This window comes from Mirounga angustirostris, unplaced genomic scaffold (assembly GCF_029215605.1).
Source record: "Mirounga angustirostris isolate CCGP_5_RB_7025 unplaced genomic scaffold, mMirAng1.0.hap1 SCAF_10, whole genome shotgun sequence".
Lineage (NCBI taxonomy): Eukaryota > Metazoa > Chordata > Mammalia > Carnivora > Phocidae > Mirounga > Mirounga angustirostris.
Window position 1 is genome coordinate 19,510,866 of NW_026991718.1, and position 18,544 is coordinate 19,529,409.

Below are 18,544 nucleotides of genomic sequence, written 5' to 3' on the forward strand. Positions count from 1 at the left end.
GGCAAAAGTCAATAGAGAAAAACCAAAAGTCAATAGGGAAAAGCAGACCCATTGATACATCAGATACTGCAGCTGTCAGAGCCTTTAAAATGTTTCATATGTTCCAAAGAATAGATGACAACGTGGAGAACTTAACCAGAGTACTGGAATCTGTTTTGTTTTGTTTTTAAATCAAGTGGAAATTCTAGAAGTGAAAAAATGGTGAAATTAAGGATTCCACAGATGAACTCAAGCACTGATTTAACAAAGCAGGTAAGAGGATTAGTAACATGGAAGTTAGGTCAGTAAAAATATCCAGTCTGAAGCCCAGAAAAAAAAAAAAAAAAAAAAAAGGCGGGGGAGATTCAGGAAAAAAAAAAAAAACAACAAAAACAGATTTATGGAACATGGTAAAAATGTCTAATAAGGACATGTAGAGTCCTGGAAGGGAAGGATGGAATGAAGCAGAAGGATACTGGCTGAAAATTTCAAAACTGATGAAAGACATCAAACCATCAATTCAAAGAGCTCTTCAGATACCAGGCAGATACCAGGGATTGCCAAAATCCCACAAACTCTTTGCAGAGTAACTGCAAAGAAAAGTGCTACGCACATCATTATGAAACCGTGGACACCAAAGACAAACTATAAAAGCAACCAGAGGAAAAACTACTCATTTCTTTAGAAGGAGCAGCAGTATGTCTGACAGCTGGAATTTCAACAAAAATAGTAGAAGCCACAGGATCTCAGGAGACGCCTTCAAAGGGCTCAGAGTAAAGCAGAGTCAACCTAGAATTCTCCCTCCGACAACACGTGAACTTCAAAACTGAAAGCACAATAAACATATTTCCAGGCAATTAGAAATGGAGAGAACTTACCACCAACAGACCTTCATGAAAAGTGACACTAAAGGGAATTCTTCAAGAAGATGGAAGCACAGAAATGAAGGGATAGCGAGCATCGGAGAGGGCAGACGGGAGCAAGTGTACGCACTGGCTATTCGCTGCGGAAGACTGCAAACATACCGTCTTACGGGTCTTCAAATACGTGTTAACGTACATTACAATCGCCCGAAAGTCTGGGGGAGAGGGAATTGAGCATTGTGAGGTCCTGCACTGTGACCGAAAAGGTAAAAGTACTGACTTGGGGTAGATGCAAATGCATCATGATCGACACGTATCGACATTATTTCATTGTTGAAAGATATTTTGATGTAAATAAATAAAATCTTTAAAAAAAAAAGGGGGGGAGGCGCCTGGGTGGCTCAGTCGTTAAGCGTCTGCCTTCGGCTCAGGTCATGATCCCAGGGTCCTGGGATCGAGCCCCGCATCGGGCTCCCTGCTTGGCGGGAAGCCTGCTTCTCCCTCTCCCACTCCCCCTGCTTGTTCCTGCTCTCACTATGTCTCTCTCTGTCAAATAAATAAATAAAATCTTTAAAAAAAAAAAGAAAGATATTTTGATGCATTTTGCAAAATACATGTTGTCCTTAAGTGCATCAGAATCATTAAAAAATGCAAGGTCAAAAATCAAGTTCCGACAAATTTCAAAGGACTGAAGTCGTACAGAGTATGTTCTCCGACTACAGAAGTAAACTAAAAATCAATAATGAAAAGATGACCTTAAAAATTCCCTGGATGTTTGCAAATTAATTAATGTACACTCAACCTGTGGATCAAAGATAACTCGATGGAAATTAGGACATATCAAAATTTATAGAAGAAAGCAAAAAGCAAGTGATGAGGGAAATCCATAGCATCGGGTGCATGTTTTAGTAAAGAAAAATGCTAAAATTAGTTAGCTAAATTCCATCTCGAGAAGGTAAAAAAAGAACATGATGTTAACCCTGAAGAAAGTAAAAGAAAATCAAAGTCAAAAACAACAAATTATGGAAGTGTACAAAGAGAGCAACAAAAAGGTGGTTCACTGAAAAGGCTCAAACTTTAATAAACCTCAGCAAGACAGATTAAGGACAAATAAACAGAAGGCACAAACTACCAATACCAGTAATGAAAAAGGAACATTGCTGGGGCGCCTGGGTGGCTCAGTCGTTAAGCATCTGCCTTCAGCTCAGGTCGTGATCTCAGAGTCCTGGGATCGAGCCCTGCATCGGGCTCCCTGCTCGGCAGGAAGCCTGCTTCTCCCTCTCCCACTCCCCCAGCTTGTGTTCCCTCTCTCGCTGTGTCTCTCTCTGTCAAATAAATAAATAAAAATCTTTAAAAAAAGAAAAAGAAAAAGGAATATTGCCACAAATCCCACAAACAAGATAAGAAGAGGATAAACATGTAAAAAATGTGACATTTATATGAAATGGATAAGTTCCTGAAAAAACAAAAACGTTCTATAACTTATACAAAAAAACCAAAAAACCAAAAACCTTGTACTTGTGAAGGAAACTGAATCTCATAAAGAAAACTCCTGAGCCCTAGGGCCTCATTAGGGAGTCCTTCTAATCCTGTAAAGAACCTGTGTGTTCTTCAAGCTCTCCCGGGTTAGAAAAAGGAAACACTTCTCAAATTAGTTCCTAAGTCCAGCACAACCACGATGCCCAAACCTGCCAAGGACATGGGGAGAAAGTAAAAATGCAAGCAGATCCCCCTCACGCACACAGTCACCAGAGTCCTAAGGAAAACACGAGCAAACTGCAGGGCACAGTGGTGCTGGTGGGCTGCAGAATTCCGCCCCTCCTGTTGGTAACAGGGCTTTTCTCCTTTCCAAAGGGATTCACTCAAATTATCCCATTTTCGCCAAAGGTTTTATTCTCAGGTACACTTTACACATAGGGAAACTGAGTGAGGCCCAAAGAGGTGAAGATGCTGTCCCAAGGTCACACTCCGGCTAGAGCTGGGCGAGACAAATGCATTCCACGTGATGGGTATTTACAGGCACCTGCGGCGCCCCAGCTCGGCCCGGGGATGTACATTTGTGCCTCTCCTGCCCCCAGCACCTCCCTTCTGCCTCCCTGGACCTCTCGCCCCTGGAGCCAGTCCGCTCTGCTGCTGCGGCCCTGGGCAGGCCCCACGGTGGAGCCGCAGGGTGCCCCAGACCGGGTGCAGCGCCCCCTGGCGGCGACGTAGCACACGGGCGTCCTGGAGCATACCGCAGGGGCCCTCTCCGCCAGGATGGGGGCTCCCCACGCTGACCCTGCCCCGAGGGGGCATCAGAAAATGCCCAAGCCCTGCGTGGCCCGTGCACGCAGCCTGATCATCAGCATGTCCAAGCTCTACAGTCTACGAAGCCCTTCCGCCTGTGTTTCTACCTGCAGGGAACCCCACAAGCCAAGTTCAGTACTCCTGCTTTGCAGACGAGGAAGGCGAGGCTGGGAGAGGTGGGCAGCTTGTCTAAATTATCTATGCAGAGAATAAGAGATCCAGGGGAGACGCAGGACCTTCCCCACCACTCCAGGAGGCCCCTACCCCAAGCACTGTCGATGTGACAGAAGATGTCCTGGGTTATGCCAATTATATGCTGTGAGACAGACAAGGTTGACAGGGATGCTGAAAACTGCACAAATACTAGAGAAAAAAGAACTCCTGACCTAGCTGAGCAGGGACACAGGCATTTTTTAACATAGAGAACCCAGAGGGATGCCTCCACAGTGGGAGACGTAAGATGCAAAGAGAAACAAGACAGCATAAAAAAACAGAAACTGAAGAACACCTTTCAAGAGACTCTATAAAGCGAGTAAAGTGGGATTCTTTACATACATTCAAGCAGGAGCAGCTCCTGGGTAACCACGGGATACAGGGATGGGGAAAAGGAGACAAATACAATGAGCCGCTAAGCTTGAACTTGGCCCTTTGTGGCAATGGAGGCTGGGGAGTTTCCCCTTCTAAAACCTGCTTTCTGAAGAAGCTGGGTCCAAGGCCCAGCTCAGAAGCTTCTAGCTCTCCTTGGTAAACAGAGAAAACACATCCTCAGGACTTAGCAAATGACTCAGTGTGACCCTTTGAAGAGCACCGTCTAGAGAAGGTGAGGCCTGCCAATGGGGCTCCTTGGCAGGCCTTCTAGAGTGGCCCCCAAAAACTATGGCTCTGTCCACCTGAGTGGGTCTGTGAAAACAGCAATTTCAGTGAATCCAGAGCCAAGAGCAGCACCTGAACCCAGGATGACATGGTTCCCAGCACAGAGAATCCTGTATTTTCAACCTATTGAGTTTGTTTGTTAGGGGGAAATAAACCTATGGATAACAGGAAGTTGGCAGATGTAATTTCTACAGACCTTTGAAAGGCATTTGAGATGAATCCAAACCAGAAACTATTTAAAAGACTGAATCACATGAGAACCGGGTGGATCGGGCTGGAATAAAGCCAGTAAACAGCAGGGACAGTACGCGCTTCTGTCCGTGGAAAAATGTAAACAGCGGGGTCCCCGGGGTTTGGGCTGGTTTTACTTCTTCATCAATGACTTAGAAGGAGAAGGAAGTAGGAACCTGCCCCGAGCATGAAGGAAGTAGGAACCTGCCCCGAGCATGAAGGAAGTAGGAACCTGCCCCGAGCGTGAAGGAAACTTAGCACCTTGGGTGGAGGGGAGCGGGCTGGGGGTCCTCACCGGGAAGGCCCCCGCTACGGCTGGGCCCACCGCGGCTGCAGAGACCCAGCGCCGGGCCCGTGGCAGGTGCGCAGGGCCAGTGGGCCGCAGAACCAGAAAGGTGGGCAGAGGAGGGTGGACCTGAAGTGATGCCCGCGGGGAAAAAGCATTCAAAATAAACACACAGAACTTTTTAGCCTGAGAGAGGAACACAGGGAGTTACTGGTGACTGCTTGGATCAGCGTAGTTCTTTAAAAAGTTTTAAATTACAGGGGGAAACAAAACAAAACAGAAGGAGGGGAGGTTTAGGTCAAGCACAGAGGAAGAGAGAGGAGGGAGTTTCCGGCGAGAGAAGCTCCCTGAAGTCAGGAGGAACCCTCTGAGGGCGAGAGGCCCAGCAGACAGCCAACACCTGACCCTGGCAGTGAACTCCAAACCCGGGGGGGCTGCCGCACTGGCCCCCACACCCCCAGCCCCTCTCTAGCCACGGCCCCCGGCCCGGGGCCCAGACTGCCCTGGGGCCACCCTGAAAGAGCCTCACCTGCTGCTGGCTCTGCTCTTCCAGGTTCATCTTCACCTCCAGCGACTGGCGGGCCTCCAGGAAGGCCTTGCGGTGCTTGCGGTCCGCCATGTAGTAGGACATGATGCCCACGGTGATGGTGCACAGGTAGAGAAAGACGTTGGCCAGGATCTGTGCCCCGAGGAGGAGAGAAAAGGACAATGAGGAAGGCACGTGCTCAGGAGGAGGGACGGAGAAGGGGGGCACAAGGCGGTAACGAAAATCAAACCCCGGGCTGCATGGTGTCCAGGGAGGGCCCCGGCGAGCCTCTGCCCTCGATGGGGTATTTAGGTCCCTGGAGCAGATCCTGCCCCACTTACCACAGGAGGGTGAGGCCCGCGCCTGGAAGGCTGGTTGAGTTGAGGGGCTGTTCTCCCCGCTTGCTTCACACCACAGCTAAACTGGCCAATCCCGTCCACCTGTGTGGCCTGAGCAGTCCCTCTGCTACCCAATTCATTCATTCATTCATTCATTCACTCACTCACTCATTTGTTCAACCACCACTTACTGAGGACCTATTAGTTACCCTTAGCTGCTGTGCTGATGAGCGGGGCAGGAGAGCGTACAAATCCCAGACCCACTAGCCAGGAGCGCATGAAAGCTGCAGGCTGTGTGGAAGGTCCCAGGGGCCATGCAGCAGTCCTGCGCTGACCCGAGTCATCACACCGCCTTACACGTGGTGCTGCAGGGATTCACACGCACCCCCTCAGCCAACCCACCTGCCAGTACCAGTACCCAGGTCCCACGAGGAAGCTACGGGAAGGGGAAAGGGCAGCTGTGGGGACCAGACATCTGTTTTGCAAGCTCAGGACAGTGGCACAAAGGCCTTCTTGGGCACTGAGAGTCTGTTCCTCCATCCTTAGCCTCCTGGAGGCTCCCCTAGCTGTCTATAGTCCCCAGCTGGCTTCCACAGGCTGCTGGGACCACAGACCTGACCGCCTCCTGCCACAGGTGACCTTGGATATGGACCCGAACATCCAAACCACATCAGATTTCCTGGTGCTTGTTGCTAATGGCCACAGTCTTTGACCCTGACTGGGTCCCATTTGGGGCTGGACCAGGTTCTAGCTTCTCCCGCTTCTCCAGCTCCTATGAGGCCCATTTCCAGGTCCGGCCCCTCCCATTCCCGGAGGCCAGCTCACACCCTCCCCACCTTGGTTCCCTGAGGTCCCACCAGGGGAGGCCAGACCCCTCCTCTGAAGGGTGTGGTTTAGGCAGAAGTTTGTAGTTGAGATGTGGGTAGGGAGGCAGAAGAGTTCTTCATTTCTAGACCTACAGAAAGAAAATGTTCTCCTAGAAAAGTATAATGTTTTCTGAATAGGTGAAAAATGCAGGGAAGTCAATTTTAGATATTCGAACAAGATGGTTTAATAGACAATAAGAGAGGTTAACTCTGACGTGAATTTTCTGGGGACTCTCAGTTACACCATATTCTTCTCTAATTCTGTGTGATCAGGGCTGATCAATGCTGACCCACCACCCCCAGCAGAAAGTTCCTGCAGGCCTGGGCGCTCAGCAAAGGCCCGCTGAATAATGAATTTGTTAGTAGGTGAGGTGTGTCTTGATACTGGTCATTGAATGCAGATTTCACAAGCTCCTCTGATGGCTGGTTCCAGCAACTAACCTCATTGTGTTCTTGGGTCTGGGTAGCCCCGACTGCCTACACCATTCATGCGGCAAGGGGCAACTTCAAAATCCCATGGGACATCTCTTGCACTTCTGCTTGGGCATGATAGGCCATTCCCACCTGAGCAGTCAGTATCCTCATGGCCTCAGGCCACTTATTAAATACCTGATAGTCCAAAGAGCTGCCAATTTATGTCGAGTCAAAGCAAATCACACAGACCACGCTGAGTCTGAAAGCCAGTCTTGGCCTGAGGTCCAGGAACTTCTACCAGCCCAGAGGCCACCTCCCTTTGGGGACTGCATAGCCTTGGAAATCTGCCCGGCCCCAAGTTCATGGTATAGGAAGCTAGTCGACAAGGTCAGGGTGTACCTCACGCATCCTCATTGAGCAGTTGCACTTTGCCAAAGCTCATGCGGGGTCCAAATACAGCAGTCACCAAGGCCGAGGGTCTCTGGCCTTATGGGGCTCTGGGTCCTGGAGGTCAAGGGAATAGCTGCACATTGAGGAGTCGCATGTCTGGGCCCCATACCTACCAGTGTCCACGACTCCCAACCAGAGGCTCCCGACAAGGCAAGCTGCCCTGGGGCCACAGGCCCATCTCTGGCCCTGGCCACAACCAGCCTGGGCTGCCACACCGGGCCAGGGACAGAGCTTCACGCTCAGGGGTCTCCTTACCCCACAACAGGCCCTGCCTGACCACCTGGCGGGGTGGACGGAACAGACTCTGTAAAGCGTACAGTGCTAAGACTCTGTCAGGCTTACTGCTGTCATGATCCACCAGGCTGCCCGCCTAAGAAAACCACCTCTGCTCTGCAGTCAGTCAGAGAGCAGCTACAGTGGGAAAGCGTCAGACCAACCTCCACCAAAAGTAGTTCTCCGAGGAGAAGAGGATTCAGGTTCGGCTTGCACCTGGAGACCATTTCTATGGGGCAGCACTCCCTTCCTTGAACTATGCCTATTTCAAAATAAGCTCCCCTTTTGCCTTCTACTTGGAGGTGCAGAAAACAGGTACAGGAGGCGGCCTGGCCTGTGGCGCTGCCCCTCACTGGATGGGCAACCTGGTAGATTAGTAATTTCTCTGAGCCCCTCCTTCACCATCTGTGAACTGAGAGCTAACTCCTCTCCAAGGTCCCTGCAGTCCTGACCCCTCACCTCAGAGGGTGAAGGTTGGGCCTGGAGAGGACCCCTCGGAAAGGCTGGAGGGAAGGCAAGGATGGGTCGGTCACACTGCCTCCTGTTCCCTGAGCACCCCAAATTACAGAGGGCGTTGCCCACCCCTTCCTGACCTGCGCTCTCAGCTCACGTGTGCAGGGAGGAGCCAAATGGCCACTACTGGGCCACATGCTAGAGACTCATGTGGGTCCTGCAAGTCCCTCCCATGCCAGGGAATTCTCCCTCTGCCTCCCAGAGAGCTTATTCCTTTCTAGAGAATTCTCCTAGGAGCCCCAGGCTGTGGGATTCTCAGAGCTCCCTTAATTCTCTAAACTTGCCTCGACTAAAGAAAGGGTCCTCAGGGTTGCTGTTGCTCTGTTCCTGCCCAACCCCTCTGTTCCACGCAGCCATAGCTCCACAGCTTGGAAGGAGCTCAGCAATCCCCCTGTGCCAGGCAGCAAGCGGCGGGAGGATTAGCCAGGGCCCTACAGGTGACTCTCCGCCTCCAAGTCCAGGGCACAAATCTGACCGGGCGATGCTGCTAAGCCAAGGAGACCTCCATCCAGGAAGCCAGGGTCCACTAGCGGGGAGGCAGGTTTGGGAGCGAGGAGTTGCTCTGCTCATGGGAGAGGCTCTCAACATGCAAAACACACAGCAACACGGCCACCTGGGTGATGGTCGCCTGGCCGGCTCCACCCCTGGGGGGGCTCAGGTGATGGGGGGGTGGGCAGTGGTCTCCAGTGCTCCCGGCCAACCCCAACCCCCCTATGTGGCCTCTCCTCCCAGCCTTAGTTCCTTGCCTGGGATATCACCTCACATCACCTTAGGTCCTGGACACAGGCACATGCTTGACCTGCCTCATCTTGTTTAATCCACTCAAGACCGGCCGTGTTGTTCCGATTTTACAGGAGAAGGAACGGAGATAGAGCGAGGGCTCAGAACCAGGGGACAGGGTTGCTCCCACGCTCATCTCTTCTATTCCATGACGCAGGGCCCCATCCTGCAAACACCCCTGGCCTACTTACATATGGTAACCCCACCTCCCCCCAGAAAGGATATGGGACATTTTGAAAACTCAAACTGCCACCCAGATACCTGCCCTCTTGCGGGAGCTGTTCACATTTATATTCCGAAAGAAAGCGGTACATCTACAGGTATGCACAGCGGCATACATAACAGCCGTACCTCTAAGCTCTTAAAATTCAGACATTCCCCATTTCACATTTATAAACATGTCTCACTTTGCAGAATGGATGTGCTCCTCGATATGTGAAAAAAACGAGTTTCACTCCTCGCACGGTGAGTCCAGCACGGTGTCGGCACCGAGGAGTCCACGGTGACTGAGACGCTGTCCCTGCCCCCAGGGCCACTGCAGGCGGGACACGGCCCAGGTCCAGGGAGGACACGGTGGGGTAAGCAGGGAGGCTGTCGTTTCTCTAAAACACATCCGTGAGTCCCGCTTCCCGCTACAGGTTAAGAACTGTAGACCCAGGGACAATGTGAACCCTGGCGAGAGTCTGAACTGTGTCTCTCATGTGACTGGGACAAATGGGTGTCTTCATGCTGCGCCCTGAGCTCTGCTGTCCTGGAGTAAGTTCCTGGGGCTCCCCCCACCCGGGGTAGGGGGGGAGGGTCTCTCTTCTCCCTCCAGGGCTGCCTTCCCTGTCCCCCCCCACCCCAGTTACACCTGGCCCACCCGGCAGGCCCCTCCTCCTCCCCAAGAGCCCCGCTCAGCCCCCCCATTTCCCTCCGCGGGCCCCTGCCTCCTTCCCCTCCCCCGTGCTCCCCAGACCCCCCTGAGGTAGTGCAACCACGTCACAACTCGCCCCTCACCCTGACCCCTTCAGCCTCTGGTCAGCAGAAGAGCAGACCAGAAACCATCCCAGACCTGACCTCCCAGCCTCATGATCTCCCTGGGACCCAGCCCTCAAGTCAATATCGCCTCCGCTGCACCCCAACTCTTTCCCACCCCAGCCTCTGAACAGAGGAACGAGGCTCGGTCACTTTGCTGGGGACTGTGCAGGCCAGGACAGCTGGGGAGACCGTCCCCTGCAGGAAACATCCAGAGGATAAGGCTGAGCCTGCAAAGAGCACAGAGGCCGGATGGGTGGCAGTCACACTGGGTCAGGGAGGTGTCGCACAGCTTCAAGACGACGCGGGTCTCAGAAACAAAGACTGGCTCGGACACGGCACTCAGCGACCCCCGAGCACGGCAGCATGGCAGGAAGGCTTCTCCTCTCCACCACTGTCCACAGTGACCGCCTGGGGGGCGCGCTCCAACGGCAGGGTTCGCACACAGGACACCTGCCCTGGGGAAGCAGCTCCGAAGGCCAGCAGGAGCCCTGATGCGTGGCCCCTGGCTCCTTGGGGGGCTCAGGTGGGGGGCCGTGGTGCCACCGTGAGCCTGTTCCCCTGGATGCCCCACACCAGGCTTCAGTCTCAGCGTGACTCCCCCCCACAATGAGCCTGAGAAGCCCTGCTCTGGGGTGCCACCAAAGTCACCTCTTCGTACCCCAGTGGCCGCCTCTCTCCAGTGAGAGAGACTGGGCAGCAGTCTCACTGCAAAAGAACTGTTGTTTTTTTTTTTTTTAAACACGAGATTTTTAAAATAATGAGGAGAATGAATGAATCTCCCAAGTGGGTAACCATTCAGACGACAGCTTCATCTAACCCATGACAGCCGGATGAAGTGTTTGTAATAACCCAGCTCAGACACACAGCCGTGAGAAAATTCCTTTACAAAACCCTTCCCCTTGGAATCTGATGAATCACAGTATCCTGTACATTTCTAACAGTCCACGGGGACACAGGACCGCTCGAAGCAGGGCTTTAAAAAAGAAGTCACCCCATCGGAGGAGGGCTGGTGCCTCCCCTGCCTAGGCCGACCCCTCCCCCATAGGCTCAGTCCGGCCTGGGGATTCCAGAACACTCCAGAACTGGGGAGAAGAAACCCAGAGAGAGAAAGTCACTCTGGGATGTCAACGTCCTTGTCAGCCGCCCTCAGAGACCCCGGGATGCTCTGTGTCAGGGGAAGACCACGTCGGAGCCTCTGTGCATTAAAACAAACTTAGATGTTTTGGAAAAAACAAACAAACAAAAGTCTCCAAGGAGCCGCGGGGCAGGAAGGAGCAAGGGAGCAGCATCTCTGCTGGCAACCAGCCTCCCCAACCCCAGGAAGCCTGGCCAGAGCCTGCAGCCGCCCCACACGGTGCCCAGGGGCACCCCCCTCCGGAGCTCACTGCAGACTGCAGCTGGTCCTCATCAGTCAGGTCCCTGCTATATCCCCTCCTCCCAGAGGCCTGCCCTGAGCACCCCCCCTCACTCTCTGTAACATTTTCCTGTTTAAGACCCTGCAGAGAAGTCTCTGCACTTCGCATTCCCCCATCCTTTCTTGTTTGTCCGTTTACTGTTTACTTCACGAGAAAGCCAGCTCCCAGGGGACACGTCCTGAGTGACTCTGGGAAATTGGTGCCTACCGACGCTACCGCAACAGAGTTTGCTCAGAGCCTCCACGTTCACTGTCCTGCTTACTTGTCACAACAAGTGAAGTTCGTATTCTCACTTTGTGGAAGAGACTTGAATCCGGAGACACGAGGCTACAAGGCTGTGATCTCCTGACAGTGCTCACACTGGAGCTCAGATCTCTTTCCTCTTTTGTACCCGCTACAAGCACAGGGTTCGAGTTTCAAGGCGCTAATAAAAACCTGCCCCCAACCCAGGGCACTGAACATCAGAAGGCAGCCTGGCCAGACCTGTACGGCCTGGGGGGCAGGTCCACTGCTGGCCTCGCCCCCAACCAGCAAGCACAGTACCTGAGCATGAGTCCAAGACTTTCCCTACGTTACTTAGCTGAGTTGTGACGAGGCTCAGCAGAGGCTGGGTGAAGTCCAAGGCACTGGGGGCCCATGGGGAGCACAGAACCCAGAAAGGACCTGAAGCATCTACACAGGTGGGGAGGTCTGCAGACAACGGGGGGGCTCTCTCATGCTACCCTGCAGCTAACTCTAGCATCTCTGTGCCAAGAGATGTCTGGGGTCTCCAGTAAATACAACCCTACTCAGCACAATTCAAGATTCAAGCTTCAGGGTACCACTGAGCTGTCCTTCCAAGCTCGGCATCTGTCAAGTTTCCACCATGTGCCTCAAAACAAGAGGACCTCTAGAAGCTTCCAACTTGTTTTATAGCTTGGGCATGCCTCTGCTAAAAGACATTCCATGTCCACCCTCGTCCAAAACAAAGACAACTTCTAGAATAGGCACCCAGCCAACCTGACATGTTACATGAGGTCCCTCATGATCTGCTGCGTTGCCAGAATGGCTTCTCAGGTTGTGCACTGCACAACCCCAGGGGCACCACTCTGCAGACTCTGACCTGATGGCTCCCCTACAGGTGTGGAACATGGCAGTCCTGACAACTGGGTTCTAGTGTCACTCGTTTCATCTACCTGGCTGGACCTCTCTCCAATCCTCTAAGAAGATGTTCTATGTCAGAGCTCTACAGCTCTAACCAGAACATCCTGCCTTTGCTCTAGCCTGTGGAGGGCCATAAGTGATGATCCTCCGACGTAACCCAGGTCAAACACCCAGCACATACCTGTTATGGTTACGATCCCAAGACCCAGCTCCAACACTACCACCCCCATCCCCCAAACAGAACTATTCATTCATTCATTCATTCATTCATTCATTCATTCATTCATTCAAGATTTAGTGAATGCCCATCCCGTGCCAGGGAGCTGCTTGACATGTAGCAGTGAATAGGGCAGAAAAAGTCCCTGCTGTCAGTGGATGTTCTGGTAACAGTAGATACAAAAGAAACATAATTCAACAACAAGAGTATCAGAGCTCAGCAGGGAATAAAGATGATAAAGTGATGGTAGCTGCTTTAGATCAGAAGGTGAGGGAGACGGCTGGCCCCCATTCTTCACTCCCCTGGACAAGTGTCATACGGCCACACCCTTGCCACTGCCTCACTGAGACTCTTCCCTCCTGCTGACTCTGACCGCGGGATCTGCTTTGGCCCAAATGGATGTCAGCACGTATGACATGAGTGAATGTTGAGATATGCCCGCACGTCCTCTTCCACTGTTGCCATGAGAACAATATGCACCGAGACGTGCAGTGATACAGAACGAGGGACCCGTGGGGGCCCCGTAAAACCCAAGCTACACCTGGAGCCCAACCCAGCTGAACCCAGCCCAGATCAGCCACCCCCCGGCCACACCATGCATGTGCAAGTGAGGAACATGTCGCTGCGTGCCACTCAGGGGCTGGTTGGTGGTTAGGACAGGTGTCCCTGAAGCACGAGCACTGAAGCTGAGATGTGAACAGCAAAAAAGACCCAGCCACGGGAAGACTCAGAAGAAAAAGCATCCTGGCTGGAGAATATATGCCTCTTTTCCAGGGGACACCCCCACCATACCTTCTGATGCTTCTCCCAGCCCGGGACACAGCAAGCCCCCAAGGGCAGGGGCATCTGTGAGTGGAGGCCAGGGATGCTGCTGAACATTCCACAATGCACACAGCACTCCCCACAATAAATACCCAGCCCCAAGTGTCAATAGACCCGAGGTCAGGAAACCTGGGCTAGAACAATGCCTTCTTCCTTTCTGATTCCTGAGGATTCACGTGAAAATTTCCTTAAGCTTTTTTACTGCACAGTAATGAACTCTGAGGACAAAGACATGAGCAAGCAGATGTTTATGTCAGTCACAGGCCTTGGGGCTAAAAGGAAAATGTTACTGATACTCATTGAACATAAGGACACGATATCTTGATAAACCCACGCACGATGGAAAGAAGGCCCATGTCACTGGGGGAGGGTAATGAAGACCAGAGGAGGTCATCCAGTCTATCTCTCTGTAGGAGGAGACACAGGAATGAACATCTCACACCTAACATTTTATACTGACCCAGGGATTATTCACTTGAAGTCTGGGGACTAGGATAGGGGAAGTCAGTGAACCCCTAAAATTAGGGGCAAATGTTTCACACTTTTCTGGAGGAGCAAGTCCATTGCTCTCACAGATTCTCAAAAGGGTCTTGTTAGCCCAGATGCTTAAGAACCACAGAACTCAATCAAAAGCTTCCCCCACCTCCTCCAGAGTCTTTGCTATAGAGATAGAAAACATCTGGTCACAGCATTCGGTGTTTCCTCTTGTGTTTCCTTCGGTGTTTCCTTATTGATGTGACCCCATTACTTAGTCACATTGGTCTTTTTCTCCAGGCCAAATAATTCCGATTTTACTTAAAGAACTCTATTTTAAAACATTTAATCATGTTTGGCTTCAGATCCTTTTTTAAAAAACTCAACCCCGCTGATGTCTCAGTGAACGGTGGGGCCCCATGCTGGGTCCTTGACAGTAGGGAAAAAAAAATGACCTCAAGAGCTCAACTCTAGCGGGGACAAAGAAGCTACTGGAAAGAGAGGAAGCACAGACTGACCCTGATGGAGAAAAGGGTAGGTCAGCAAAGGCCCCTACAAGGGAATAAAACTTGATCTGGCAAACTTGGTTGTGGGCTTTTACACACACAACACTGAGCTTTTACAGACGTTTTAATATACGGACTCTGGATGGTAAAGAACATTTAAGCCAATTTCTGATGACCAATGTTAAATGAAAAAAAAGGCAAGAAATAATTATACGTTCATGGGAGTAAGCAGAATGACCACAGGGCTCCACGGTGCCTGCTCTGGTCTTGTTACCTCTGAGCAATACCAGCTGCATTGAATGCATAGATGCTGACTTTCTGGAACTGTCTTTGAATGAACTCTAGAACAAATGTACAGGAAAATGAGCACATAATTTGGAGACAGAAGATTTTTAGAATTCCGGAAACAGAACCATCACATAAACCCAGCATGTGGAAATATGCAGGGAGATCCCCAATCACACAAAAACATCAGTCTTTGCCCCATGGAAGAGAGCAAGCTCTTAGGATTCCAGAACTTCCTGCCTCTCAATTCAGAATGACTCAGATCTTGAGAGTGAAACTTTCTGCAGCTTCTCAAGCTGCAGAAACCAGCCATGGCTCCTTCTCCTTGGGGACCCCATCCCCTTCTCTCCTGCTGTGCTTCCTAGGTGTTCCTCAGGGGTCCTTCTTCCCTGCAGCCCCTCAGAGCCTGTCCAGGGACAACCGGGATGGTTTTCTAAGTCACTGGTTTCAACACAGCCCTTCAGGGCTTACTACTCAGTTGCTATTTCTCCAGCTCAGTGCTTCTGAGCCAAGTGCGTTGGCATTCCCAGGGGACCAGGTGAAGCATGGGAGACTCTTGGGTCCCACCTGCCTGCTGAGGCCCAGGAATCTGCATTGCACACTCTCTACCTCTGGGTGCGTCTCTTCTACAAATCACTGTTCTACAAATCACTGTTCTACAAATCACTGTTCTACAAATCACTGTTCAAATATGAAAGCAAAGCCGAGATCCTCCCACTTTCCTGGTTCTGTAAACCAAACTCCAAACATACATGACTGCTTCCCATCACCTCCCTGGGCCCATCACCTATTTTTCTTCTGTCTGCTGACTCTCTTTCCAATGTTCACCGCTCACACCAAGAGACCGCACCTCCTCACTGCCCTTCCCCGTCTGACCAGCATCTCTACGTTCAAAGCCACGCCCATGGAGAGGCTTTGTATCTGCAAATGCCGGTTCAATGGTCCTGCCCTCAGTCCTTGCCATGGGTTTTTGCAGGGACCGTGCACCCCAGATAACTACAACCCAGCACCCAACACTGTGTACACCCCAGGAAACCTTTGCTGAATGCCTGAACCCACACTAGCCCATTCTCCCTGTTGGGTGGGTGGTCCTTTGTGCAGCTCCAGTGGGTCATTCATCCCATCTGGTCTCTCTGGGTCTTCCTTCCTCGTCCCCCCTCCCCCAGGACTGGGCACAGACTTCTCTGGGGCCCCTCTCTGGTCCTGCCGATCCACCCCCTGGTAACACAGGAATCTTCCAAAATTGTCTTTTTGCAAGCGCTACCTCCTGATCAAAACACATCAATAGCTTCCAACCGTCTAAAAGGTAAAAATTCAAAATCCTCATTCGGGCACTCAAAGTCCTACCTACTTTGGCCCCAATCAGTTTTTCCAAATATCCATCCCACCCCCCCGCCAAGTCCCTGATGTAACATATCTGCTCTAGCCAAGCTGACTTCCCCGATGTGTTACCACCAGGCACGTCTGGCCTCAGCGCAGGCTGCGGCCCACATTCGAGAGCTCTCAAACTTTCCCACTAAAGCATCTGGGAGGAAGCCTCCCATCTGACCTTGCTAGGGCATGTGGACCTGGCATTCTAATCCAGAAAAGCCCCCCTTCGTGTTACTACCTTTAAATGTTTGCCTTTCAGTAAAACAGACGTGTCTGCCCATTATGTTACATGCACCAGTGGGGCAGAGACAAGATCTGTTCTGATCACCACCATGTCCCAGGCACTCAACAAACCCCGGGCACATACGAGGTGCTCAATGCCTGCCGGGCATAGGGACGAATAGACAGGGGGATGAAGGGAGAAGAGAAAGGCTGCCTCCCCAGCTAAGACCCTGAAGCTTCAAATACAGCAGGAAAACACCCCCTACATGCCCCGATGTGAGAAGCACCCCATGTGAAATGCCCCCATGCCCCCCACCCCTTCCACCCTTCCCTTAAAATCTAGCTAAGCGTGGCCTTCTCCACAGAGCCTTCCTTGACAGCCCCACGCCTGAGCAACCACACTCTCCCCTACGTTTCTTGAAGAGGAAATACCTGCAAGATAAATTATTGGGAGGGGAAAAAAAAGGTTTAAATATGCAGCCACACTCTGATCTCACAGAACGAGATAGACAGGGCAGGAGCAGAAACACCGAAACTTCAGCAGTGGTTATCTTGTGGCGGTGGGGCGGGGCTGTGGATTTAGGACAACTTCTCTTGTCCTCTTTTGCCGTATAATCTTTCTATCGCGAATCTCTTTGTGAAGAGAAAATAAAGACAACGCGCCCATTGGAAGGTCCACTCACTTGGAACACCCTGACCACCAGCAGAGCTGGGGACCGTTTGGGACAGAGGCTCCTCGTCACGGACACGCCCTCCTTGCCCTAGGAACGCCCCCCATAAACACCCCGTGGACAGCGGCTCTGCCCCAGAGCCTCCGCATCCAGTCCATGAGCCCACTGAGCATCTCCTCTCTGTGCACCGGTTTCTACGGGACACGCCTTGCCTCCCACCAGATCTTTCGAATGATCAGCTGGGAAGAGAAATCTTCCGACGGTCCTCCCACAAGACATGGGCACAGAATCCAACGGCCTCACCCTCTGCCCTCCTGCTCTGCTTTGTGAAATGCAGGAATTGGGAACCGCAGGGTCACGGCCCCCAGGAATGAAGGGAGAAGATGCTCTGCCTGCCCCGAGATCGGTGCGCAGCTTTCTGCCAAGCCAGTCATTTGTCCCTCATCGTTCGGTGCCAACGCTTACCAAGGATGCATTCTCATTATCAGCAGAACCGGTTCAGGCTGTCCCCACAGAATCACCATCTCACTCAGATGAGCCTTCCCTCAGGGACCAGGGTGAGTCCGGCTGACAAGGTGACTATCATCGGTTCGGAGGGTGCCACGTCAGCTGATGGACATGGCACCGCCACCGGCCACGGGGGCTCTGCCAGACCATCGCCATCAACCCGACCATCCCTCGCAAACGACGCCACACGACTCACTTGTTGGGCTGATCTCCTCTGCAACCACCCAGTTTCCTTCCTCTTGCCCTCAAACGCTCTTCCACTTGCGGAAGCCACCATCCAATCCTCCCCCTCAGAGACTGGCCACTGCCACGGAGCCGGCAGGGATTTTTCCCAGCCTGGGAACCCACATTTTCCAGGCTTCCAAAAGAGTTCTAAAACCAGCCCCCCGCTTCCTGAGAAGTTCCTGACTTTTACTATATTTCCATTGGGTTTTGCCTAATTTTCCCACTTATCGGCCTTATGCTTTTGACACCCAAGAGTCCCGATCGGGGCGCTCTCGGGCCAAGAGTGGGACACAAGCCCGTCGTCGGCGCTGCCAGCTCAGCCCCCCGTGGCTACTGCACCTCTCCCAGCTCACCACCTGGGCACCATGCTCCCGTGGCATCCTCCTCTGTGGGCCCCCAATGACCATCTGCCCCCCCCTTCCTTCCCTCCGTGAGGCACCGCTCGGGGCCAGTACCACGGCGGTTAGACACGGAGCTTGAATCCTGCCCCTGTCGCCGGGGGCTGCGACCCGCGCAAGTCACCGCCGCTGAGCTGGCTCCCTTTTCTGTGACGCGAGAATAGACGGTCCTGCCTCAGGGTGGGTTGGGACAATTGGGTGAGACGATAGGAGTCAAGCACCCCGCCTCATACCGTGCTGGACACAGAAGGCTCAGGAAAGGTCAGCTATTGTGATTAGGCACGCTAAATCCCCAGCGTTGCCTCTGAACTTTATTCCCAGTTTTCCAGCCTCCTGAGTCCCCTTGAGTGTCTTGATTCCAATGATTCCTACCTGGCAGGGTAGGAGTATCAGTGGTTCCCAAACCGGTCTGTGTTTGTATGCCCAGGCTCCAGCCAGGGTAGGACCAGGAAGCTGTATTCTGAACGAATCGCACCCAGGGGATCCCAGTGCGGTCTGTCCTACTTGGGAACCCCTAGACTGAAGTATAATCTTACTGCTGCATTTTATTATCTAAATGCAACTTCATGGGGCGCCGGTGGGGGCTCAGT

General features: G+C 52.3%; 1 protein-coding gene across 4 annotated transcripts in view; it reads right to left on the minus strand.

Moving 5' to 3' along the window:
- The window catches only part of ADCY3 (adenylate cyclase 3), a 77,066-nt gene that overhangs the window by 35,871 nt on the left and 22,651 nt on the right, over positions 1–18,544 (minus strand). For all 4 annotated transcript variants that reach the window (XM_045884199.3, XM_045884198.3, XM_064571934.1 and 1 more), the window contains one exon: positions 5,048–5,197. In XM_045884199.3, coding sequence (XP_045740155.1) covers positions 5,048–5,197 — 150 coding nt within the window. The remainder of the gene's footprint in view (positions 1–5,047; positions 5,198–18,544) is intronic.